Source organism: Heteronotia binoei, chromosome 8 (genome assembly GCF_032191835.1).
Source record: "Heteronotia binoei isolate CCM8104 ecotype False Entrance Well chromosome 8, APGP_CSIRO_Hbin_v1, whole genome shotgun sequence".
Taxonomy (NCBI): Eukaryota; Metazoa; Chordata; class Lepidosauria; order Squamata; family Gekkonidae; genus Heteronotia; species Heteronotia binoei.
This window is the reverse complement of record NC_083230.1, coordinates 106,397,101-106,424,078: the sequence shown is the minus strand read 5'-3', so window position 1 is coordinate 106,424,078 and position 26,978 is coordinate 106,397,101. Positions and strand designations below refer to the sequence as shown.

At 45.5% G+C, this 26,978-nt stretch overlaps 2 protein-coding genes and 1 non-coding gene across 4 annotated transcripts in view; 2 read left to right on the top strand and 1 right to left on the bottom strand.

The window, feature by feature from the left end:
* Positions 1–548: 548 nt before the first annotated feature.
* Positions 549–26,978, bottom strand: part of CALD1 (caldesmon 1) — a 710,639-nt gene continuing 684,209 nt past the window's right edge. For both annotated transcript variants that reach the window (XM_060245823.1, XM_060245825.1), the window contains exon 16: positions 549–563. The gene's annotated coding sequence lies outside the window, so the exon portion shown is untranslated. The remainder of the gene's footprint in view (positions 564–26,978) is intronic.
* SLCO1C1 (solute carrier organic anion transporter family member 1C1) overlaps positions 5,371–26,978 on the top strand; it is a 54,898-nt gene continuing 33,290 nt past the window's right edge. The window contains exons 1-3 of the mRNA XM_060245836.1: positions 5,371–5,466; positions 16,610–16,757; positions 23,371–23,522. Coding sequence (XP_060101819.1) covers positions 23,394–23,522 — 129 coding nt within the window. The 5' untranslated portion in view covers positions 5,371–5,466; positions 16,610–16,757; positions 23,371–23,393. The remainder of the gene's footprint in view (positions 5,467–16,609; positions 16,758–23,370; positions 23,523–26,978) is intronic.
* Positions 17,319–17,387, top strand: TRNAA-UGC (transfer RNA alanine (anticodon UGC)). The gene has a single exon. It is a non-coding gene; the product is annotated as a tRNA-Ala (tRNA).

Genomic DNA, 26,978 nt, shown 5'->3' with positions numbered 1-26,978 from the left:
GCAAAGTAGAATGGGCCAGGGTTTGTTTGTTTTTGAGCAGGAATGCACAGGAACACAGTTCCGGCTGGCTTGGTGTCAGGGGGTGTGTCCTAATATGCGAATGAGTTCTGGCTGGGCTTTTCCTACCAAAAAAGCCCTGTGTGAAATGATGGTGACAGGGGGTGTTGCCTAATAAGCAAATGAGTTCCTGCTGGGCTTTGCCTACAAAAAAGTCCTCTGTGGAACAATGGTGATGTGAGGGGGTGTAGCATAATATGCAAATGAGTTCCTACAAAAAGCCCCCGTGAAACAATGGTGACAGGGGGTGTGGTCTAATATGCAAATGAGTTCCTGCTGGGTTTTTGTACAAAAAAGTCCTCTGTGGAACAATGGTGATGTCAGGGGGTGTGGCAAAATATGCAAAGAAGTTCCCTCTGGGCTTTTTCTACAAAAAAGTCCTGACAATGGCCATGCAACTTTATCATAACACAATCATGTGCCCAAAGTCACTTACATAGCCCGAATAAGCCAAAAAATTCCCATTGTTTTATTTCTATTTTATGCTGGGGGTTTTTTTAAAAAAAACCCACACATTTATTTTTGGTGTTCTTTGGATGAAATCAATAAGCACTTTTTGGTTGCATTCCCCTGTAGTTCCCGTTTCTGTGCCATTCAGTAAGCTTTGCAAGAGTTAAGTTAATCTTTCCGAGGAAAGCTGTTGTGGTTTAGGTAGCCCTGTCACGATAGGGCTATAACAAAAAGCCCCTTTATGGAACTGCAAGGCTTGCGCCTGGCTGCAATTTAATTCATGTCGTGTGGAACAATGTTACCCAGAGTTCCTGTTGCTGCCTGAAATGATAACCTCAAAAGCTCCCTTTGATTCCAGGTTCCTGTGCAACCAAAGTCCATTGTGTAAGGGGGGACACAGTGGGAGGGCTTCTAGTGTCCTCGCCCCACTGATGGACCTCCTGATGGCACTTGGTTTTTTTGGCCACTGTGTGACATGGAGTGTTGGACTGGATGGGCCATTGGCCTGACCCAACATGGCTTCTCTTATGTTCTTATGTGTGACACAGAGAGTTGGACTAGATGAGCCATTGGCCTAATCCAACATGGCTTCTCTTATGTTCTTATGTAGATTCCTGAATCATGTTGAGAGCTACCGGCAATCAAAGGCATCTCTTGATGAGACACTCAGGTTCCAATGGAAAAGTTATCAGACAAACCTGTTAAGGTCTCATTCTGTGGCCCAAACCAATGACCTGTATTTGCATGGTGAAATCTTTGTAATCCTTGATACGGATAGCCCAGGCTGGCCCTATTTTGTCAAATATTGGAAGCTAAGCAGGGCCAGTCCTGGTTAGTACTTGGATGGAAGACCACCATAGAAGTAAAGGGTTGCTATACACAAATTGGCCAGAATTTGGCTTTTTTTGCATAACTGTCCAGTTTAGTTAGTGGGAGGAATTAGACACTATGTAGGGCCAGGGCTTTTTTTGTAGCGAGAACTCCTTTGCATATTAGGCCACACACCCCTGATGTAGCCAATTCTCCTGGAGCTTACAGTAGACCCTGTATGAAGAGCCCTGTAAGCTCTTGGAGGATTGGCTACAGTAGAGGGTATGGCCTAATATGCAAATGAGTTCCTGCTACAAAAAGAGTCTTGCATAGGGCAATCAAGCCTGCCCCCGGTTAATGGAAGTTCTGACTACCTTCTCCCCTGGATGTGAAGATTTCATCAGTGTTGGGTCCATACATTGCTGTTTATTGTGCTGTTGCAGTCACATGATTGACTTGACCTGCAGTCAACATGATTGCCATAATCCAAGCTGCAGGTGGAAGAAAGCATTTAGGGATGCTTTTGTTTCGCAGCTTCTTTAACTTGCTTCCCCAGCAATAATGATGGATCTAGTGTAAACCCTAGACTCTCTGTTTTTGCCCCCTCCTCTATATGCACCTGCTGATGTAACCTTGGGTCAGTCACACGTTCTCTCAAGGCTGATCTGTTCAAGAGCAGTTTCTCTGAGAGCTCTCTCAGCCCCACCTACCTCACAGGGTGTCTGTTGTGGGGGAGGAAGGTAAAGGAGATTATGAGCCGCTCTGAGACTCTTTGCAGTGGAGGGCAGGATATACTACTACTACTACTCCTCTTCCTGACCCTTTTGAGTGGTGTGAGTACAGGATCCCACTACCCCTCTGGAATTCTCCAGTTCATACCTGCCTTCTCTTTAATATTCTCAGTTCCCTCTTCATCATGTGATGAAGATCATGCCAGGCCACTTGAGAGAACTTAGGTAAACTTTGCTCATGTTCCTTTTCCTTTTCAGAGGGTAGTAGGGTTGCCAAGTCCAATTCAAGAAATATCTGGAGAATTTGGGGGTGGAGCCAGGAGACTTTGGGGTTGAGCCAGGATACATGGGGGTGGAGCCAGGAGAAAGGTTGTGACAAGCATAATTGAACTCCAAAGGGAGTTCTGGCCATCAAATTTAAAGGGACCGCACACCTTTTAAATGCCTTCCTTCCATTGGAAATAATGAAGGATAGGGGCACCTTCTTTTGGGGCTCATAGAATTGGACCCCTCAGTCCAAACTTTTTGAAACTTGGAGAGTCTTTTGAGGAGACGTGTTGTATGCTATGCTGCAAATTTGGTGTCTCTACCTCAAAACACAGCCCCAGATACCCATGGATCAATTCTCCATTATTCCCTATGGGAATCGGTCTCCACAGGGAATAATAGGGTGCCCAGCAGACATTTCCCTCCCCCCTCCTCCCCACTTTCTGAAGACCCTGAAGTGGGGGGAGGGTCTCCAAACTGGGGGATCCCCTGCCCCCACCTGGGGATTGGCAACCCTAGAGGATAGCCATGTCGCTCTACAGTAGAGCAGCTAGTTTCGAATCCCATTCCACCTTAGAGACCAACAAGATTTTTGGAGAGTATAAAGTTTGGAATGGCAAAGCTTCCTTCGTCAGCTCAGGTGTGTGATTTGCAGAGCCCAAGCTTTTGAGAATCAAAGCTCCCTTCGTCAGATCAGGTATGTACTAATGAAGGGACCGTTGATTCTTGAAAGTTTCTATCCTGAAGATCTTGTCAGTCTCATAAGGTGCTTCTGGACTCAAATCTACCCACACATGCACAAAAAGTGCGTGTGTGTTTTAATTAAGAAGCTTAAATCAAAAAGACAGAGGGTTTGAGAAAATTTGCCCTAGACCACGGGTGGGCAAACTTGCTTAACCTAAGAGCCACATAGAATAAAATCAGATGTTTGAAAGCCACAAAACATGAACAGCAGATGTTTGAGAGGTGCAAGGCAGAAAGGGAAGAAGGGAGGGAGGGAGGAAGATGGAGAGATACGGAGAGAAAGCAACTTTAACTTTAAATGCATTCTCCAAGCTGCTGGTCAATGGGGCAACGGGGGCTTCAAGAGCCACACAATATATGTGAAAGAGCCACAAGTGGCTCCAAAGCCACAGTTTGGCCACACCTACTCTAGACGATCTATGGCACCATTTCCACCCCTACAGTTTTCAAGTTTCATTCAAGTTTGTCTCAAGAGAGCTTGGTATTTGAGATGGCAAAAGCCCAGGCCCTCCGATGCTTTCCCATTAACCACAGAGAGATGGCTGTCCACTGGACCTCCTCTCGGGGTTGCAAATCACACCAACAAGCTGTTCACTAAGTCATTTAACGAGCTGCCTCTTGGATTTTGAAACAGGGGTGGTCTACCTCCCAGCTGCTCCCAGCGAATACAAAAGGAAGGAGGAACAGAAAGCGGCTAATTGAAACCGAAGCCACCCAAATTTTAATTAAATTTTGCCCCAGGCTTTTTTGACTGAGAGTTGCTGCACATGCCTGGATGGAATTACAAAGTCCTTAATTTAACCGCAGGTGGGCAGTTTCTTTCTTTCTTTCTTTCTTTCTTTCTTTCTTTCTTTCTTTCTTTCTTTCTTTCTTTCTTTCTTTCTTTCTTTCTTTCTTTCTTTCTTTCTTTCTTTCTTTCTTTCTTTCTCTCTCTCTCTCTCCCCCCCCTTCCCTCCCTCCCTTCCTTAAAGGTCCTTTCTTTATTTCCCTATTCTTTATTTAAAGTCCTTTTTTTCAGTTTTCAGGTACACCAGACTGGAGAGGAAGGAAGAGTTGCATGATGGATTGCGAAGGATCCCTAATCATAAAATAAGGGTCACCAATGAATGCTCCTGATTGATATAATGTGATAGATAAATAAGTGAAAGTATTAAGACTACAGAAATATAGTGCCGATGTTGACATATATCAAGTCACGTAGTTCCCGCTAGGGAAGGGCATTTCCATTTTGTAGAAGTCGGGAAATTGATTCTGTTGATTTTCCGCTCTCGTTGCACACCCACCCACACTTGATTGTTCACAACCTGCTTTTCTTTTCTTTTCTTCCCTGACCTCACCGTTCTCCCTTTCTCTATGTTATTGTCACAACAACAATCCTGCAGGGTAGGTTAGGCTGAGAGACAGGTTGGGCCAGCAAGCTTCCATGATAGAATGGGGATATGAACCCAAATCCTAGTTCAATGCACTTATCACTACACACCTCTTTGACTCCTCTACCTGAACCCCAGAAACAAAGTTGATGTTGGGGTTGGAGGGAGACTTAGTTGCCTGCAGCAAGAGGGGAAACTCCACAAAGGTAGCGGATGGTTGGACTAGGCCACCCATCTCTGTTCTTTATAAAAATTAGGTTCCCAAAGTTCTGTTTCAACAATGAGCAGTGTTCCCTCTAAGCTGAGTTAATGTGAGCTAGCTCACAGTTTTTTAGCCTCTGGCTCACACATTTTTGTCGTAGCTCAGGAAAAATGACCCCAGAAATAATTTATGCAGTAGCTCACAACATTAATGCTAGTAGCTCACATAGGGTTGCCAATCCCCAGGTGGGGGCAGGGGATCCCCCGGTTTGGAGGCCCTCCCTCCACTTCAGGGTCGTCAGAAAGTGGGGGGAGGAGAGGGAAATGTCTGCTGGGAACTCTGTTATTCCCTAAGAAGATTTATTCCCATTGAAAATAATGAGAATTGATCCGTGTGTATCTGGGGCTCTTGGGGGGGCTGTTTTTTGAGGTAGAGGCACCAAATATTCAGTATAGCATCTAGTACCTCTCCCCAAAATACCCCCCAATTTTCAAACAGATAGGACCAGGGGGTCCAATTCTATGAGCCCCAAAAGAAGGTGCCCCTATCCTTCATTATTTCCTATGGAAGGAAGGCATTGAAAAGGTGTGCTGTCCCTTTAAATGTTATGGCCAGAACTCCCTTTGGAGTTCAATTATGCTTGTCACAGCCTTGATCTTGGCTCCACCCCTAATGTCTCCTGGCTCCACCCCCCAAAGTCCCCAGATATTTCTTAAATTGGACTTGGCAACCCTATCTCAGCTTCTTAATTGTATCCTCACAACAGCCCTATGAAGTAGGTTCGGCTGTCTATCGAGGAAGCAGCTGGAACTGGGGCTTAGCCAGGATTTTAAAGGTCAGGGGGCTTTTTTAAAGTCGAGGGACACCCTTTCCCATCCACTGCAGGTATGCTTCCCAATCCCCAGGTCCCAGCGGGGGATCCCCCAGTTTTACAGGCTTCCTCCAGCCAGCTGGCCAGCGGGGGAAGCCCCGCCCCCCCACAGCCACCATGTACCTCTAGATCTCCGGCAGGACCTGCAAACAGGTCTGGATTTAAAATGTGTGTTCCTTTAAATTGAAGCAGGAAGCACTTCATGGGGAAGGGTTAGCAACAGCAGACCTCATTAGAGTGCAGCCCGTTATTTTGCTTTTGTTTCAGACAAGTGAGTGTGTGTGTAAAAGAGAGCAGCAGAGCCCCTGTATTTTCCAGACCTCATTTTAGAGGCACCAGAGACAGTTAAGTGTGTGTGAGTGAGAGAGAGAGAGAAACCGGGAGGGGGGGGGGCTCTATTATTCCCTGAGACTTATTCTCATAGGAAATGATGGAGAATTGATCCGCAAGTATCTGGGGCTCTGGGAGGGCTGTTTTTTTTTTAGGTAGAGGCACCAAATTTGGAGCATAGCATCCAGTACCTCTCCCCAAAATACCCCCCCAAGTTTCAAAAAGACTGGACCAGGGGTTCCAATTCTATGAGCCCCAAAAGAAGGTGCCCCTATCCTTCATTATTTTCTGTGGAGGGAAGGGATTTAAAAGATGTGCAGTCTTTTTAAATGTGATGGCCAGAACTCCCTTTGGAGTTCAGTTGTGCTTGTCACACCCTTGCTTCTGGCTCTGCCCCCAATGTCTCCTGGCTCCACCCCCAAAGTCCCCAGATATTTCTTGAATTGGACTTGGCAACCCTAAGCTCACAAAGTATAATTTCTGCTCACAAGAACCCACATCTTAGAGGGAACATTGACCATGGGGTTCTAGCATGCCCATGGATTTGGTGCATTCTGAATAGGGACTGGGGTTAGGATTGCCAGCCTCCAGTTTCCAGGGATTTCCCAAATAGGAGCTGCCAAGCCTTTATTGTGATATTAGGAGTATATTTAATTCTCAGTGGCTGAGATCGTGGGCTCCCAAGCCTCAGGGGCCAGGCTAGCTATACCTTAAAGTGCCTCCCCTCAAATGTGCCCAGTTACTTCCTCCCATACAAGTCAGGTTGCCAACAAGCCTGGAGGAAAATGCATTTTCCCTTCAATACAAACTTACGGTGGGGGAGTTAGGCAGCTTAAGCTTTTGAAGGCATGAAGGAAAATAAGATCACCTGCTAAATAACATGCTGCTAATTTGCATTAAAGGGACAGGACATTTTCCCTCCAGGCAGCATACAAGTTTTTGTTTGTCTGTTTTGCCATTGTCAGGGCTTTTTTGTTGCAGGAACTCCTTTGCATATTCAACCACATACTCCTGATGTAGCCAGTCTTCCTAGCGCTTACAGTAGGCCCTGTACTAAGAGCCCTGTAAGCAGGGCTTGCTTTGTAGCAGCAGCTTCTTTGCATACAGTAGGCCCTGTAAGAAGAGCCCTGTAAGCTCTTGGAGGATTGGCTACAACAGGGGTGTGTGGCCTAATATGCAAAGGAGTTCCTGCTACAAAAAAAAGCGCAGGCCAGTCATAACTGACTTATGGCGACCCTGTCGGGATTTTAGTGCAAGAGATGTTCCGAGATGGTTTGCCATTCCTGCCTCTGCATAGCAACCCTGGACTCCCTTGGTGGTCTCCCACCCAATATTGACTGGGACTGAATCTGCTTAGCTTCTGAGATCTGATGAGATCAGGCAAGCCTGGGCTATCCAGGTCAGGGTACCTACAAGTACAGCGTGGTGTAGTGGTTAAGAGTGGCAGTCTGTAACCTGTTTGATTCCCCACTTCTCCTCCACATGAAGCCAGCCGGGCAACCTTGGGTCAGTCACAAGTTCTCTCTGAGCTGTTCTGCTCAAGAGCAGTTCTCAGGAAGAACTCCCTCAGTCCCACCTACCTCACAGGATGACTATTGTGGGGAGAGGAAGGGTAGGAGATTGTAAGCTACTCTGAGACTTCTTCATATGGATAAACATATGGAGCAGAGATCCATCAGTGGCTATTATCCACAGCATATTAAGGGAACTCTCTGTCCGGGGCAAGTGATGCTCTGTATTCTTGGTGCTTGGGGAGCAATAGTGGGGGGCTTCTAGTGTCCTGACCCCACTGGTGGACCTCTTGATGGCACCTGGTTTTTTGGCCCCTGTGTAACACAGAGTGTTGGGCTGGGTGGGCCACTGGTCTGATCCAATATGGCTTCACTTATGTTCTTCAGGTAGTGAAGGACAGAGTATAAAACCATCTCTTCTTTTCTTCTTCTCACATGGAGAAAAGCGAGATCCAGGTGGGCAGTCAAGTTAGTCTGAAGCAGTAGAACAGATTTTTAGTCCAGTGGCACCTTTAACACCAACAAAAATGTATCCAAAGTTTGAACATTCATGTGCACACACATTTCTTCAGACACATAGAATTGGAAGCTAACATTTCATATATTATTCACCTCCGTAGCAGCATCTACAGAGGTGAACAGCAATTTAGCACACAACTTAATGAAGATGTTTTGATGTTTACAAAGACTTTAGCAATGTCAAGCTAAGGTTATAGGCAGGGCTTTTTTGTAGAAAAAGCCTAGCAGGAACTCATTTGCACATTAGGCCACACCCTCTGACATCACCATAGTCCAAACAGGGCTTTTTTTGGTAGAAAAAGCCCAGCAGGGACTCATTTGCATATTAGGCCACACCCCCTGATGTCAAGCCAGCAGAAACTGTGTTCCTGTGCATTCCCACTTTTAAAAAAAGCCCTGGTATATAGGTCACAATATGTTTGGGTTTAATTATGGTGGAAAAAGCAAAAACACTTTTCTTAAGGCCCCGTTAGAGTAACTGCAAAGCTTGCCTTATTCTGCCAGGTGGCCTGGATGCCACAATGGTTATGACCCACATCCCCTTCCTCTTGGCATCCCTGCAATATATAGTCCTTCCTCTTTTAAACATTCTACCAATCACAATGATGGATGTTTTCTAATATAACATAAATGTCTGATGCATTCTGTTCTCGAGGGGGATATCTGTAGCACTGGCTCTTTTCAGAGCTGTGATTCATCTAAAATGCCAGGCAGCCATATGAATTGATTTTTTTCAGGGCTTTTTTTGTAGCAGGAACTCCTTTGCATATGAGGCCACACACCCTGATGTAGCCAGTCCTCCAAGAGCTTACAGGGCTCTTCTTACAGGGCCTACTGTAAGCTCCAGGACTGGCTACATCAGAGGGTTTGGCCTAATATGCAAACAGGGCTGGCTCGCCCACTAAGCAAACTAGGCAATTACCTACGGCGCTGACAGGGTGAGGGCATCACATTCAGCCTTCCCCCTGCCCCGCCCCCTTGGCAAATGCCTATTTGCCTTCCCAGCCTCCTCCTCCCTCCCTTCCTCTCAATTTTAATGCCTGGGGAACCCGTGGTGAAGCACCACGTTCCCAGGGCTCTTTAAAGGCTATGCCCCCTGCCAATCAGCTGATTGGTGTGGCGGGGAGAGCCCCGGGGAACACAGCACATTATCACAGGTTCCCCAGGCATTAACATTGAGAGGGAGGGAGGAGGCGGCACTGTGGGGGGGCAGTGGATGCGGCACCATGGAGGGCTTTGCGAAGGGGGGCAGCAAGGCTGCCTGGGGCACTATGCACCCTAGGGCCAGCCCTATATGCAAAGGAGTTTCTGCTACAAAAAAGCTCTGGATTTTTCTCCTCCCTTTTTGCTTCCTTTCTCTTCCACAGCTGCTGCCTGACACTCTAGTCCATGTGGGGTAATAATCAGAATGCTGGACTAGGGATAGGGAGATCTGAGTTCATATCCCCCCCAGCCATGAAACTTCATGGGCCAGTCATTCTCTCCTTGCTTAATTAATCAATTAATTAAAAATATCTTTTTGCCACCTTTCTCATAGAACTCAAGGCAGCTTACAAATATATTTCATTTATTCGAGGAAGTCTACACGTAGGCTTTCAGACAGAACAATATGCCAATCATTAGAATGTATGAGGAAAACAAAGAACATTCAACCAATTATGAACAGTAAGTTACCAATACACAATTACAACAGACAGGCCTTGAATTCAGCAGGAGCTCCCAGGAGCACAGCTCCTGAACCTTTCTGAGGGTTCCCTCTCCTTCTCTCCACCTACATAGGAGACCCAGTTTGGTGTAGTGGTTAAGTGTGCAGACTCTTATCTGGGAGAGCCGGGTTTGATTCCCCACTCCTCCACTTGCACCTGCTGGAATGGCTTTGGGTCAGCCACAACTCTGGCAGAGGTTGTTCTGGAAAGGGCCCTCTCAGCCCCACCCACCTCACAGGGTGTTTGTTGTGGGGGAGGAAGATAAAGATTGTGAGCTGCTCTGAGACTCTTGAGTGGAGGGCGGAATATAAATCCAATGTCGTCGTCTTCTTCTACCTTGTCCATTGAATAGTAGGTGCAGCTGCATAACAATCCCTGGATTAGGAGAGTGGCCAGCCAGCCAGCCACCAGGAGCTTTGCCATGCCCCCAGCAGCCCTCATTAACCTCTGGAGAAGCCTGTGCCACCCTTTCTCCACTTCTTGTGTGATTTTGGGAGGTGGGTGGCTTGCTGGCCTTTTGACTGTGGAGTGGGGGCAGCCAAGGAGAGCCCCAGATGAGCGAGGCCTGTTTGGGATGGCTGAATCTCTAGCCAACCCAAGCAGGACTCCTTTGCCTGGGGGTCTCCTTTTTTGCATCGGGTTGCTGTTGGCTGCTGGGGGGGGCAGCATATGCTAATGATTTATGCTAATGAGTCCCGCCACCTTTTTTTCAACAAAATGACCCCTGACAACAGCAATTATAAAAACCCATTAAAAGTCACAGTTTAAATTTAAGGTACCTTACAGGGTTGTTACGAGATAAAATGGAGGAGGGGAGAACTACAAACGCTGCTTTGAAATTTGTGTGGGAAAGGCAGGGTAAAAGTATTGCAAACTGGACCATTATAGCATGTTCACTCTCTTCTAATGGAGACCTTAACTTCGGTAAATCAGCATTTACAGTAATGCTCATTCTACAAATCTGGTGAGAGTTTAATTGTAGAATTAAGAGGGAGGCCTTACTCTCGATGCTTTCTTCCATCTCATATGATTCTTCTTTGTCCGCAAAAGGGTATGTCGCTATGGGAGCTAAAACCACAGCAATGCTCGGGTTGGTAGCGAGCCAGCTCCACAGCCCAACCAGATTCAATACCGATGCTTATCCATCCCTTAACCATTTCTCCATTCACAGAGCTAATGTGGGTGGAATTTGATCGTGTCGCACGCAACATGCACGTGCTTCCCTTTGCACGCCTGGGGTATTCGGAACTCACGTAGATGAGTCAGATGGTGCTGTTTCTCCTTCCATCCGTTTCAAGCCATGCTGTAGCCGAAGCAGAGAGCGAAGAATGATTAAACACAGATAATAGCAAGAATTCAAATCAGAGATACTGGCCAAGATCCTGCTGAGTCAGCAATTCTGAGGCAAAGGCTTCAGAGGGGCACAGAACCCATGCTGAGGGTGGGATTAAAAAGGGGCTCGAGGGGATGGGCCGTCACCTCCATTTTGTGAGCTCAGATTATGTGCTGATTCCCTTACTCTGCATGCCTTTAGCGAGGCAACTAAGATTGACGAGTATGCAGAGCAGGGCCTTTTCCACAGTGGGCCCAAAGATTGTGAAATTGTTCCCTCAAGAGCTTGGAATAGAAGCTGAAGGTAGGTGATGTAGTTCTCTATTTTATCCTCACTTCAGTTCTATGAATTAGGGTGCACTTAGTCAACCACTGAGATTGAACTATACGCTTTTGGTGGTGGCAAGTGCTGTATAATCACAACCAGGGCTGGCTCGGTATCAGAAGGTGTGATCTAATATGCAAATGAGTTGTAGGCAAAAAACATCTGGAGAGCTACCATTGGCCACCCCTGCTATAGGGTTTTCAAGGCAAGAGACAAACAGATGCTTTGCCATTGCCTGCCTCTGCATAGCAACCTTGCACTTCCATAGTGGTCTCACATCCAAGAATTAACCAGGGCCGACACTCCTTAGCCTCCGAGATCTGATGAGATTGTGCTGTCTTGAGTTCATAAATGGCCTTTTAGCCTTCATAAATTTGCTAAACTTTGTTGCTGGCCTTCCAGCTGTGCTTTTCATGGTTTTATGCCTTAAACAATTTTGTTTTTGTTTTAATGTATTTCTAATCCCCAGGTCGGGGCAGGGGATCCCCTGGTTTGGAGGCCCTCCCCCCGCTTCAGGGTCATCAGAAAGTGGGGGGAGGGAAATTGCTGCTGGGCACTCCATTATCCCCTATAGCAGGGGTCCTCAAACTACGGCCCGTGGGCCAGATGCAGCCCGCTGAGGACGTTTATGCAACCCGCTGGGTTATGGCAAAATCAGACCGGAAGTGACGTTCGACCTAAACTCGCGTTAGCAACACACACTTCCGGCACTGAGCTGAGGCGGCGGAGACAGAGTGTGAGGTGATACCGAGGTGAGGTGAGTTCCCAGGCCGGGGTGTGTGGTGTGGGGAAGAGAGAGAGATGCAGAAGACGGAGAACTAATGGCCCGCGGCCTTGTACAGTAACGGCAGTCCGGCCTTCCAACAGTCTGAGGGACAGTGAACTGCCCCCCTATTTAAAAAGTGTGAGGACCCCTGCCCTATAGAGATCGATTCCTATAGGGTATAATGGAGAACTGATTTGTGGGTATCTGGAGGGGGGCTGTTTTTTGAGATTTCAAGTGAAGGGTGATGTAAAAATCCAATCTCGTCCTCCTTCTTTGTCTATATTCATAACCAATACGCCTGTTGATGCACAGTGGAATGTATAGTGATCATCAAGTTCAATAAGTTATTTTTTCCCACTGCATTTTCATTTGCCTTTTCTTCTTTTCTTTGATTCTCAGCCAATACTGTAATTGTGACACCAAACTGACCCTTCCCATATGAAAGTGGCAGCGTGAAACAATATATATATCAGCATGGGGTGGGGGGAATCCACAAGAAAAGTGGCAAGATGGCAGATACAGAAACTCTAAAACAGAGGTCCCCGATATGGTACCCATGGGCACCATCATGCCAGCTGACACCTTTCCTGATGCCCATCTTTCCAGAAAGTGGGTAGGGCTGAGTGGGACTTTTGCCCAGCCCAGCCTGGCTTCTGATTGGACATTAGAGATTTGATTAGCTATGTGGATTAAAATAACATTAGTTCAGTGAAAGCTGTAGCCACATTGTTGCCTTTGTTCTCTCTCTCTTTCCCAATACATTTTTTTTTAATTACCCCTCTTCTTCCCCGCACTTGGACTTCCTCTGGAATTGAAGAAGAAGAAGATGATATTGGATTTATACCCTGCCCTCCACTCCAAATCTCAGAGTGGCCTACAATCTCCATTTCCTTCCTCCACCACAACAGACACCCTGTGAGGTAGGTGAGGCTGAGAGAGCTCTCCCAGAAGCTGCCCTTTCAAGGACAACTCTGTGAGAGCTATGGCTGACCCAAGGTCATTGCAGCGGCTGCAAGTGCGGGGAATCAAACCCGGTTCTCCCAGATAAAAGTCGGTGCACTTAACTACTACACCAAACTGGCTCTGCTTGTTAGGGTAGCCCTTTTGTGGTTATGCTCACCACTCTGTGTAAAAATTCCAAAGGCACCCACCCTCTTAGAAAAATAGGGGACCCCCGCTCTAAAACATTAAAAAAAAACCTCCATCGATAACCAGCACATAGAAAGAGAGCTTCATAACAGGGGAAAGATTTGTTCCAAAACTCAGGACAGCTCTTTGCCTGGTTACAAAAAAGCCAACAGATTTACATCAATTGAGATTTTGCAGGGCAGGAATTCCATTCTTCGACACCACCTCAGAACAGGCCCACCTCTCAGTCTCCCCTCCTGTCCTTCTGAGCTCAGGACACACACAACAGTGTATCTGTGGAATGCTTTTCATTGGCAAGTTCTTATGAGAGGAAGGGGTAAGCCTTTTGTATCTTTTGTCAGTGTGGACATCATTTGTTCACTCATTTAATTCCTGGTGACATTTTCCTCCAAGTACTGCATTCCTGATTTTTTTCTCCCAACAAGGAAGGAAAAAAAATTGGATTTGCTTTTTTTTTTTTTTTAGGACCATTCAGACCATATTAAAAACATAAGAGCCTTGCTGGATCAGACCAGCAGTCCATCTAGTCCAGCATCCTCTCTTACACAGACACCAACCAGTTTCTCTGGACAGCCAATAGCAAGCAGGGCATAGAGGTTAAGGCTCCCTCTGATGCTGACTCCTGGCTCTGGGATTCAGAGATTGACTGCCTCTGAATGTGGAGGTTCCCCTCAGCCACCATGGTTAGTCGCTATTGATAGACCTCTCCTCCTTTAAAGCTGTTTATTCCTGTGGCCCTCATTATATCCTCTGGCAGTGAATTCCACATTTTAATCACCCTCTGTGTATAGTATTTTCTGTTATGGTAAGCACCATGGGAACTATGAAATTAATCTCATGTTGTAAGAATTTTTAAAATGTAAAATGATTTTTAAAATTGATTATAAAATGTAAGAATGACGTAGAACTATATCTTTAAATCATACAAATAAGTACAATCCTGAAGCAAATGACTTGAATATTTAGCAAACATCATCCACTCCATTGCTTGATCAATTTATCCACAGTTATTCCATTATTTCCTGTAACTGTCACAAATGCTATATTTAAGGTTGCCAAGTCCAATTCAAGAAATATCTGGGGACTTTGGGGGCGGAGCCAGGAGACTTTGGGGGGTGGAGCCAGGAGACATTGGGGTGGAGCCAGGAACAAGGGTGTGACAAGCATAATTGTACTCCAAGGGAGTTCTAGCCATCACATTTAAAGGGACAGCACACCTTTTTGAATGCCTTCCTTCCATAGGAAATCATGAAGGATAGGGGCACCATCTTTTGGGGCTCATAGAATTGGACCTCCTGGTCCAATCATTTTGAAACTTGGGGGGTATTTTGGGGAGAGGCACTAGATGCTTTACTAACAATCTGGTGCCTCTACCTCAAAACATAGCCTCCCCAGAGCCCCCAATACCTGCGAATCAATTCCCCATTATTCCCTATGGGAATTGTTCTCCATAGGGAATAATAGAGCGCCCAGTATACATTTCCCTCCCCCCCCCATGCTTTCTAAAGGGGGGGAGGGCCTCCAAACCAGGGAATCCCCTGCCCCCTCCCTCTCTCTCACACACAAATGCTTACTTGGTCTTGTTCCTGCAGAACTTTTCTTGATCTGAAAACGAAAGCAAAACAAAGGGAGGGGCCGTTCTCTACAGCCCTTCCTGTTTCCTGCTTCCTGCTCAGCCTTAAAGGCACATATTTTAAAAATGGGCCTGCAGGAGCTCTAAAACTACATGGTGATTATGGGGGGCGGGGAGAAGCCTGTAAAAATGGGGGATCCCCTGCTGGGACCTGGGGATTGGGAAGCCTAGCTATAGTCCCAATTTTTTTCCTGAGCCAGTCAGACAGATATAATGTTTTCTTGCAGAGTTCTGTTATTATAATTTGTTACTGTTATTTAAGCGTTAAAAAACCTTTTAATAGTTTTTTTATTGGATCAGTTGGACCTGCCTGGTGCTTAGTGGTTGCCTGTTTGAAGCATGTGGAAGGAGATCAGCTGAAAGCATGCAAGCACTGAAAGGGCTGTGGCTCAGTGGCTGAGCATCTGCTTGGCATGCAGAAGGTTCCAGGTTCAATCCCCGGTATCTCCAGTTAAAAGGACCAGGCAGTAGGTGATGTGAAAGACCTCTGCCTGAGACTCTGGAGAGAAGCTGCCAGTCTGAGTGGACAATACCATCTTTGATGGCCTGATTCAGTATGGCAGCTTCATATGTTCATAGATGTTCAAGCAAACAGAAAAGGTACAAAAAGAGGCCTCTTCAAATTCGGGGATCCTGCTAGAGAATTCCCACAGCAATGCAGACAACTCTTACAGGGAGATACCACTTCTTGTACATTCACTTGCTCATTCCTTCATTCACTCAAAGAAACATCAGCTCAAAAACAATGGATAAGACAAATCAAAACAATAAAAATGAGCAAAAGAGCAGCAGCAAGAAAGAATCGTAATAGCAGCAGCCAATACAAAAACTAAAACAGCATAAAAACAACGGAAAACCCCTGGTTGTCAGTAGCATCGTTATGGGGAGTTACTTTTTTCTCAGATTTACTTTTTCAAAATATAGTCACTGATTCCTTTTCTCTTTCAAAGGAAGAATTCCTCCTTGATTTCTCTTTGCAGTTTGCTAGGGTTGCCAGTTCATACAGTGATATCCTGGGAGTCATAGGTCAGCATATATAGTGTAAACTAATGTCCATCTCCTCACAGGTTCATTCTAAGAAAACATATTATGTTATCAGAATAATGCCAACAGCTCTCACAGATACTCACTTGTAGCCTGGCCTACCTCACAAGATTGTTATGAGGATTAAAGCAAGGTGGGGACTGTGGATGCTGTGTTCAGCTCCTTGCCTAGTGGGGATAAAAATATAACATAAATTAAAGGGGTTGTTCTAAGTCTTTTTTGGAGTGATTTATTGATAGAGTTGAATAAGCCCCTTTCCATGCTTGACTTCTAAAAAAAAGCGTTCTTTTAAAAAAACACACACACATTAAAGAGCTAATTGGGAAGCTGCCCAATAAATAGCATGGGGGGAGGGGAGAGTGGACTTTGCAAAGGAATTTCTGAGTTGGCAAAGGAAACTTTCTTTATTACACCCGCCCTCTCCTTCTGTTGGCAGCCCCCACCCCCCTTGAAGTCTTTTATTTCCTGGGAACCAGCAATTAAGAAGATCAGGGCTTTAGAGGGAGGGGGCCAAATAGAAAGCTTTATCACATGTGTTCTGTCAAACTTGCTGCAAAGCAGTGAAGAAACATCTCAAGAACGTTTTAACTGTTTCTACCGGGGAAGGATTTTGAGTCTGGTTTTGCTCATGTCTTTTGTGTGTCTTGGAATCTTCCTGGGGGAGGGCAATTACCTGATTTCAAGGTAGAGGGGTGAAAAGAGAAGAAAAGAGACCAGTTCTCCCGACAAGAAGACAACGGGCGATTAAGTTACCACCCCTCCTGCTTTCTTGTTTCCTCTCGCTACCTCCAGATATAAGACCTACCTCACTGGATACATCTCAGAGTGAGTTTTTTGTCCTCAAGAGTCTTCTGCTGGGAGGCTAAGAGAAGTTCATCTGTAGATGTTTGTAAGTTCATGTCACCTGCAAGAGTCTAAAACTGATGGTTGCTACTGCCAGGTAAGCTTGGTTTCCCACCACCCCTTTCTCCTTTTCTCTCACTGGCTTCCTTATTTGGGAATCTATCCAAATAAAAGTCAGATAAATATTGCAAGGATTTCCAAAAACAGAACGCTTTTTCTCCCTCCTTCAGAAGAGCCAGTTTGATGTAGTTGTTAAGTGTGTACTCTTGTATGGGAGAACTGGGTTTGATTCCCCACTCCTCCACTTACAGCTGCTGGAATGGCCTTGGGTTAGCCATAGCTCTTGCAGAAGTTGTCCTTCAAAGGGCAGCTGCTGTGAGAACCCTCTCAGCCCCACCCACCTCACAGGGTGTCTGTTGTGGGGGGAGAAGATGTAGGAGATTGTAAGCTGCTCTGAGTCTTTGATTCAGAGAGAAGGGTGGGGTATAAATCTTCAGTCTTCCTCTTCTTCCTCTAAAAATAAATTGCTGTATTATTGATATTCACTTCAAAAATGAATGCCTTAATATAGACAGAATAAGGACAGAATGGGGTAAGGTGCTCTATTCTCTGCCATGTAGTTAAAGAAACAAAGTGAATCTTATGAGTGGATTCAGGGGCTGTGGCTCAGTGGTAGAGCATCTGCTTTGCATGCAGAAAGTCCCAAGTTCAATCCCTGGCATCTGCAGTTAGAAAGGACCAGGCAGTAGGTGATGTGGAAGACCTCTTTTCCTGAGACCCTGAAGAGCTGCTGCCAGTCTGAGTAGACAATACTGACCTTGATGAGCCACGTGTCGGATTCTGTGTAAGGCAGCTTCTTATGAGTAAATGGAAAGCTGTTACTTCCTATGTCCTCCGACTGTTCAAGACTGAGAGAAATGTTCTTCCTTATTATTTTGGCCATTAGCCAAAATTTCATCCTCCCAGCCAGTTTTCAGAAGAGCATAACACCAATCCCTTTCAAAAGTATATATATATTATCTATCAACATGGCTCTGCGGTATTTGCTTTCTTTTCTTTCTTTTTTTAAATTTCACTATTTGAGTGAAAATACTGTTTTGTGCTAGGTCTTTAGAGTTTGTTTAGCTTTAAGGTGCCATGGTTACTGTTGTATAATGCAGCTGTTGTTGTGTTTTTTAGAAACATGGTCAGATTATTTGGAACTCCCGATTAAGGGGGAAAATAGAACAAGGATTCTGGAAGCTCCCTCATTATTATTATTATTATTATTATTATTGGTGGAATTCTAGCAGGAACTCCTTTGCATATTAAACCACACATCCCAGATGTAGCCAATCCTCCAAGAGCTTAAAAAAAAGCCTTGTAAGCTTTTGGAGGATTGGCTACTTCAGGAGTGTGTGGCCTAATATGCAAAGCAGCTCCTGCTAGAATTCCACCCCTGATTATTATCATCATCATCATCATTATTATTATTATTTGTAGACTGCCCTTCACAAAGGGCTCAGGGCAGTGTATAGCTGGTTAAAATAAACAGAATAAGTTAATATCAAATTAGAATAAAATCAACTGTATTTGACAATGGCATACAATTGTGCTTTACTCCCTCCCTCAGGCGGATCAGGGACTGGTCATGGAGTAGACCATGGCCACATTGTGGGCCATTGCTGTCCTCAGCCATCGCCTGGCAGAACATCTCTGTTTTACATGCCCTGCAGAACTGAGCGAAGTCCCGCAGGGCGCAGATGTCATCAGGTAGAGAGTTCCACCAGGCCACAATCAGGGCGAAATAGGGCCTGGCTCTAGTTGAAGCCAGATATCTTTTGGCAGGGCTTTTTTTGTAGCAGGAACTCCTTTGCATATTAGGCCATACTGCCTCCCCCTGATGTAGCAAATCCTCCTGGAGTTTACAGTAGGCCCTGTACTAAGAGCCTTGTAAGCTCTTGGAGGATCCATCCAAACCTGCTGGTGGTCCCTGGCCCAAAAGACAGGGCTTTTTTGTAGCAGGAACTCCTTTGCATATTAGGTTACACCCCCCAATGTAGCCTAATATGCAAAGGAGTTCCTGCTACAAAAAAGCCCTGTCTTTTGGGCCAGGGACCACCAGCAGGTTTGGATGCAAAGCTCTTTGAGGGACATACCAAGAGAGGCCTTAAAGGATGGGTAGGTATGTAAGTAGGATGGATGGATGGATGGATGGATGGATGGATGGATGGATGGATGGATAGAGAGATAGAGAGACAGACAGACAGACAGACAGACAAATAATCTTATCTGAACACAGAGAGAAGAAGAAGATGATATTGGATTTATATCCCGCCCTCCACTCCAAAGAGTCTCAGAGCGGCTCACAATCTCCTTCACCTTCCTCCCCCCAAACAAACACCCTGTGAGGTGGGTGGGGCTGAGAGGGCTCTCACAACAGCTGCCCTTTCAAGGACAACCTCTGCCAGAGCTATGGCTGACCCAAGGCCATTCCAGCAGGTGCAAGTGGAGGAGTGGGGAATCAAACCCGGTTCTCCCAGATAAGAGTCCACACACTTAACCACTACACCAAACTGGCAGACAGACTGACCGACAGACCAACAGATGGATAATCTTCTCCAAACACACACAGATAAGTAGACAGACAGAGGATGGATGGATGGATAATTTTCTCCAAACACATACACAAAAAGACAGAGAAAGAGATAACAGATAGATAGATACAGACACACATAGAGAGAGATAGCGAACTGCTTTCAACTTTTGTTTTAAAGTTTCATATAAAAAATGAAAGTTGTAAGCAGTTTTTGCATTGTAGCAGATTATTTTCCAAACCCAGTCATGTTGATTATGGGAGATAGGGCATGCCTCAGTGGTGGAACAACTTTGTACCATGCAGAAGGTCCCAGGTTGAAAATGGAAGGCCTTGAGCCCCTGGAGAGCCACTGCCAGTCAGAGTAGATAACACAGACTTCAGAGGACTGATGGTTTGATTTAATATGAAGGCAGATTGTAAGTAAATCACATTAATTTTGATGGGATGTATGTGTTGGCTTGATTAAGCTTCCCCCTCAAAGGCAGTAGCACAGATGTCATTTAGTGGTTTCAGTATCAGCCTAGGCAGGGGTGGAATTCTAGCAGGAGCTCCTTTGCATATTAGGCTACACACCCCTGATGTAGCCAATCCCCCAAGAGCTTACAAAAAAGAGCCCTGTCCAGATCATGCCAGGTCAAAGGGGCTTTTCCTGGACATCTCTAGAATTCTCCTTCCTGAAGACTTTCTAGCCTTCACCCCTCCAAGTCTCTGTTTCCTGCTTGGAGGAAGGAGAAGGGGGGAAGCTTGGCCATCCCACTAGCATTTCATAAAAGGTAGCTGAGATGAGTCTGAAAACCCATTGATGTTCTTCCTCCTTCCCAACCTCTTCTCTGCCTAGGGTAGGGGCGGGGGGGGGGGTAGAACCCTGACAAAATGCAAAAAGGGAAGTTTCACTCACCTCCCAGGGAAAAATGCATTTCTTGAATCTTCAGTTTCCAACCCTGTATCTCTCTCAAGTATTCCCCCCAGGACTCATTCACACAACTGGTAGATGAGATAGCAGTGACTGAGTGGTAGATTGGAGGGGGGAATGGTGACCTTTCCCCTGCTGTTGGGAGGGCCCATGGCAGTAGAGCATCTGTTTGGCATGAAGAAGGTCCCAGGCTCAATCTATGGCAAGTCCAGTTAAAAGGATAACATTGTAGTTATTGTGAAAGATCTTTACCTGTGACCTTGAAGAGCTGCTGTTGTTCTGAGTAGACAATAATGACCTTGTTGGGCTAATTCAGCATACTGATTCAGTAAAGGTAAAGGTAGTCCCTTTTCCAAGCACCAGTCGTTTCTGACTCTGGGGTGACGTTGCATCATGACGTTTTTATGGGGTGGTTTGCCATTGCCTTCCCCAGTCATCTACACTTTCCCCTCAACAAGCTGAGTACTCATTTGACTGACCTCGGAAGGATGGAAGGCTAAGTCAACATTGAGCTGGCTACCCAAACCCAACTTTCGCCGGGATTGAACTCAGGTATGAGCAGAGAGCTCGGACTACAGTACAGCAGCTTTACCACTCTGCTCCATGGTAGTGTTTTAGGGGAGGTTTATTAGCTCAGTGGGAAAGAATGTGCTTGGCATGCAGAAGCTGGAGAATCACTGTCATCCAGAGGAAACACAACTGGCTCTGATGGATATAGAGTCTGGTTCAGTATAAGGCAGCTGTGTGTGTGTGTGTTGCCCTCCTATCCTCATTCTCCTGTGGCATACGTGCAGGGTTTCCTCAGCAGATGTGAAAATGGTTCCTTCGTTCCTGAGGACTGGAAGGTAGCAAATGTAACCCCCATCTTTAAAAAGGATTCCAGACGAGATTCGGGTAACTTCAGGCCAATCAGTCTGACTTCAATACCAGGAAAGTTGGTAGAAACCATTATCAAGGACAGAATGAGTAGGCACATTGATGAACACAAGTTATTGAGGAAGACTCAGCATGGGTTCTGTAAGGGAAGATCTTGCCTTACTAACCTGTTACAGTTCTTTGAGGGGGTGAACAAACACGAAGCCAAAGGGGATCCAATAGATGTTGTTTACCTTGACTTCCAGAAAGCTTTTGATAAAGTTCCTCATCAAAGGTTCCTCAGTAAGCTCAAGAGTCATGGAGTAAAAGGACAGGTCCTCTTGTGGACCAAAAACTGGCTAATTAATAGGAAGCAGAGAGTGAGTATAAATGGGCAGTCTTCGCAGTGGATGACGGTAAGCAGTGGGGTGCCGCAGGGCTCAGTACTGGGTCCCATGCTCTTTAACTTGTTCATTAATGATTTGGAGTTGGGAGTAAGCAGTGAAGTGGCCAAGTTTGCAGATGACACTAAATTGTTCAGGGTGGTGAGCACCAGAGAGGATTGTGTGGCACTCCAAAGGGATCTGTTGAGGCTGGGTGAGTAGGCGTCAACGTGGCAGATGAGGTTCAATGTGGCCAAGTGCAAAGTAATGCACATTGGGGCCAAAAATCCCAGCTTCAAATAGAAGTTGATGGGGTGTGAACTGACAGAGACTGACCAAGAGAGAGATCTTTGGTCATGATAGATAACTCACTGAAAATGTCAAGACAGTGTGCGGTTGCAATAAAAAAGGCCAACGCCATGCTGGGAATTATTAGGAAGGGAACTGAAAACAAATCAGCCAGTATCATAATGCCCCTGTATAAATCAATGGTGCCGTCTCATTTGGAATACTGTGTGTATTATTTTGACCACTGCACCTCAAAAAGGATATTATAGCATTGGAAAAAGTTCAGAAAAGGGCAACTAGAATGATTAAAGGGTTGGAACACTTTTCCTATGAAGAAAGGTTAAAACGCTTGGGGCTCTTTAGCTTGGAGAAACGTCGACTGCGGGGTGACATGATAGAATTTTACAAGATTATGCATGGGATGGAGAAAGTAGAGAAAGAAGTACTTTTCTCCCTTTCTCACAATACAAGAACTCATGGGCATTCAATGAAATTGCTGAGCAGTTGGGTTAAAACAGATAAAAGGAAGTACTTCTTCACCCAAAGGGTGATTAACATGTGGAATTCACTGCCACAGGAGGTGGTGGTGGCTACAAGCATAGCCACCTTCAAGAGGGGATTGGATAAAAATATGGAGCAGAGGTCCATTAGTTGCTATTAGCCATAGTATATTACTAGAACTGTATGGGGCAGTGATGCTCTGTATTCTTGGTGCTTGGGGGTGGGGGGCAAAGTGGAAGGGCTTCTAGCCCCACTTATGAAACTCCTGATGGCACTGGGGGGGGGGCGGTTGGCCACTGTGTGACACAGAGTGTTGGACTGGATGGGCCATTGGCCTGATCTAACATGGCTACTCTTATGTTCTTATGGTTCCCTGAAATGTTGGGAGCAGGGCTTTTTTTTGTAGCAGGAACTGCTTTGCAGTGGCAGACTGGCCAGGGTGTCAGCTTGCCTGATGGCAAGCGAGCCCTTTGGGCCCCTGATGAAGTGGGCTCTCTTAAACATTAGACAATATGTTAAAAATGTTAATGACCTTTTAGTAGCTTGAAAATAAAACACAAGTCCCAGTATTATTACTGTAATGCAACTAAAATGTACTTTGTATTTAGGGTTGCCAGCCTCCAGGTGAGGCCTGGGGATCTCTCACTTTTACAACTGATCTCCAGCTGGCACAGATCCGCTCCCCTGGAGAAAATGCAATCTGCATTTACTGTATCTACTTTATACTGCCAGTAATATGTACAATATATGTACACTGTGATTACTATATATATATATATATATATATATATATATATATATATATATATATATATATATATATATATATATATATATGCAAATGTTTTAATTGTACCTTTTCCCACTTACATATTTTTTGAAAATTTTATTTATTTCTTAAAAAATTAAATGATAGCCTTATACTTGTGGGTTGGCCCCCATGTCTCCTGGCAACCTATATTTTTAGACCCAGTCCGCCACTGCTGCTTTGCATATTACATCACACACTCCTGATGTAGCCAATCTTCCTGGAGCTTACAGTAGGCCCTGTAAGTGACCTTTAAGCTCTTGCAGGATTGGCTACATCGGGGGGGGTGTGGCGTGATAGGCAAAGAAGTTCCTGCTACAGAAAAAGCCCTGGTAGGAAGTATGAAAAATGCTAATCTTCAGAATCCTTTCTGATGTCTTCTAGATTCACTGAAAGGGAATATTAAGATGGAGAATTCATCCAAAGAAAATACACAGCTCTTCTTGAAGAACACAGTCCTGTCCATGGATAGGTCTTCTTCGAAATCAGAATCTTCAGCATCGAAGGAGAAAGGAACCTTTTGTGGAGGAATAAAGGTAGAGTTAATGCTGGGAATTCCGAAAGGTGGTTCTTTAGAAAGTGCTGATAATACTTCCTTGGAATGGGATTCTCCTCTTTATATTTAGTTACCAGAAGGTCCACTTCTTCTAAAAGCCTGATCCTAAGTTTATTTCAAATAAAATACTAATGTATTTAATGGGTCTCATTCCAAACAAGGGCAGACAGAATTGTAGCCGCTCAGTCATAACTAAATGCGGTTCTATGTTTCATTAGATATACTTATTTTTCCCCTGACCTGGACGGGCCAGGCTAGCCCCATCTCATCAGATCTCAGAAGCTAAGCAGAGTCAATTCTGGTTAGTATTTGGATGGGAGACCACCAAGGAAGTCCAGGGTCACTAAAGAGCCAGTTTGGTGTAGTAGTTATGTGCGTGGACTCTAATCTGGGAGAACCTGGGTTGATTCCCCACTTCTCCACATGCACCTGCTGATGTGACCTTGGGTCAGTCACAAGATCTCGCAGAGCTGTTCCTCTCAAGGGCAGTTTCTGTCAAAACTTTCTCAGCTCAGCCCCACCTACCTCATAGAGTGTCTGTTGTGGGGAGAGGAAGAGAAAGGAGATGGTAAACTATTCTGAGACTTTGAGTGAAGGGCAGGGTATAAATCCAATCTCCTCCTCCTTTTCTTCTTCTACTACCTCTAGTACTGCTGCTGCTGCTGCTCCTATCACTTCTACTATGCAGAGGCAGGCAATGGCAAACCACCTCTGTTCATCTGTTGCCTTGAAAACACTATGGGGTTGCTGTAAGATATCTGTGATTTAATAGCACCTTTCACTACCATTTGTTTCCCAGTGGTTTCAAAGAAATATAACAAATGCAGACAATTCTGTCAAGGAAAATGCCATAACAGGTCGCATTTTAAACAGTAGTAATCCATTTGCTATGGAATGACTGTATTTGTTACATGGCTACACTTCTAGAATTATGCCCAAAATATAAAGCATCCTAATTACAACTTGTAGCTAGAATTAGACCTGATACCCTCATAAGACCCACACTCTATGAAGCGGTTCCCTAGTCAGTGGCAATATGGGAGTCATGTTTTAGTAAGAAGACTGATCAAAGCATTCATGCAATGTCATGGAAACCGTCTGCATCTCTACCCAGCAGCCTCTTCTGCATCAATCTTCGGATCTGCACTGCTGTTTTTACAATATAGTCATTCAATCAGTAGGGTAACACTAGGCCCCCAGTTTACCTGCTCAGAGATGGAAATTACTAGGTACGATTCCCTACCTTCAAAGAATTGAGAAGGAGGAGAAAAAAATACCTCAGCATAGCAAAGGTCTAGGAATTCCCATAGTCTCTATGGTAAATGCCATAGAGGCTAGGGGAGGCAGTCTAAAGAGTCACCCAGAAGTTACATTATGTCCTCCCCAAACTCCACCCTCTTCAGACACTGACCTCCAGATCTCCCAGAATTTGCTGAAGTAGTGTTGGGAAACCTAAGCAGCACCCATAACTCAAGGTGGAGAAGTTTCCAAGGCTGTCTCTTGGAAAGCCTCTCCAGTAGGGCAACTGAAGCTATTGTACTAGGTTTAATAATGTAGCACTGTTCCTGGCAGAAGAATCAGCAACCTGGTATTGTGTCTGCAGTCCCACACTGTAGTTATTGTTTCCCACCACTGCTGGTGCTGTGAATCCAGCCCTGGTAGCTGTAAAGATTGAGGCCCCATCTAGGAATTTTAGGAATTAAAGCCCATTTGTTTACAAAAGGCATGAGGAAGGTGCTGATCATCAGTGGAAGACATGGGGAGGAAGGCTCCTATCCTCCCTGCAGTCCCAGTGCAAACTCTACAGTTAATCATAGAGTGTGCCCCAAAACCAGAGCGTTCCCCCGTGCAACCTCCCCAACACAATTACATCAGTTCCAAGTAACATCATCACATTGGGGATGTTGCGTGATGTCCCCATCCATCCCCAGAACACCCTGCAAATCCCCCTGCCATATGGGTGAGGGGACTTGGCAACTCTAATGGGCACCTGTAACTGCAGGTGGCAAGAAAGCAAAGCTTGCAGGTGGGCAGAGAAAGGATGCAAAGGCATGCGGGCGAGTGGGGAAGAAGGGAGGCTGAATAGTGGGCATGAGGGTCTTGGGAGCCCTCCACTTAGTGGCCTCTAAAATCGGAATCTGATCTTGAGTTGCACTGGTATATTTTGTGGAGTGCATATCATTTTGTGGGCACACACCCCAGGGGAGGTGGTAGAGAAGGGCTTAATAATGGTCCTTGCCCCCCGAACCCTAATGCTACTGCGTTCCACAGTTCCCAGCTTTTCACACAACATTATTCCACCTGCAGCTGCTGCTGCTTTGAATTCCAAGAGCCCATGCTGATGAGGAGGTTAGAATCTTCCCCAAGCCCCTGGGCAGACTGGCACTGAACTGAGTCCCCCGGGTTGGCGAATTAAAAGCAAGTTGTGTTCATTAAACTTGCATTACGAGACAAATCAGATAATTCCCCTTCTGCCTGCTTCAAGGGTAATCCGATTGCCTTGCTGAATAAACCCCCAGTTGCCACTGAGCCACTCAGGAAGCGGCTTATGGCCTCCCAAAATAGACAATCACGTTTGTGCCAACAGCTCCCCCCTCCCCCCATTGTCCAAGTTCTCTCCGAGTTGCGAAAATGTGGTGGACAGCCAACCAGGAGATTGGTCATCGATATATTGGAATTTATTATAACAAACAAACCCACAAACCCTTTTTGCTCAGGGCTTCCACAAGGACTTTCTCATGAAGATAGTCCAGAGATGGACAAACTTGCTAAATGTAAGAGCCACATAGAATAAATGTCAGATGTTTAAGGCTGCAAAACATGAATGTCAAATGTTTGAGGGGAGGAAGGAAGGAAGGAAGGAAGGAAGGAAGGAAAGGAAGGGAGGGAAGGAAGGGAAGGGAGGGAAGGAAGGGAGGGAAGGAAGGGAAGGAAGGAAGGGAAGGAAGGAAGGGAAGGAAGGAAGGAAGGAAGGAAGGAAGGAAGGAAGGAAGGAAGGAAGGAAGGAAGGAAGGAAGGAAGGAAGGAAGGAAGGAAGGAAGGAAGGAAGGAAGGAAGGAAGGAAGGGAGGGAAGGAGGGAGAGGGAGGAAGAGGTGGAAAGAAAGCAACTTTAACTTTAAATTCATTCTCCAAGTTTCGTGCTGGCTTGGCTTGGAGAAGTGATTTAAAGAGAGAAATGCCTTCTCCAAGCCAGCTGACAGGGCAGTGGGGCTTTGAGAGCCACACAATATGTATCAAAGAGTCACCCCTGAGATACACCAGTCAAATTTCAATGAAAAGAATGCTTTGAAACTTCTCAACACAACCATGTTTAGATATTCTAACTGTTCCTCAGTACAGGAGAGCATTTATGCTTGCAAGATTAGAATCTGTTCCTTCCCAAGCAGGGCTGCCAGCTTCAGGGTGGGAAATCCCTGGAGACTTAGGGGAGTATAG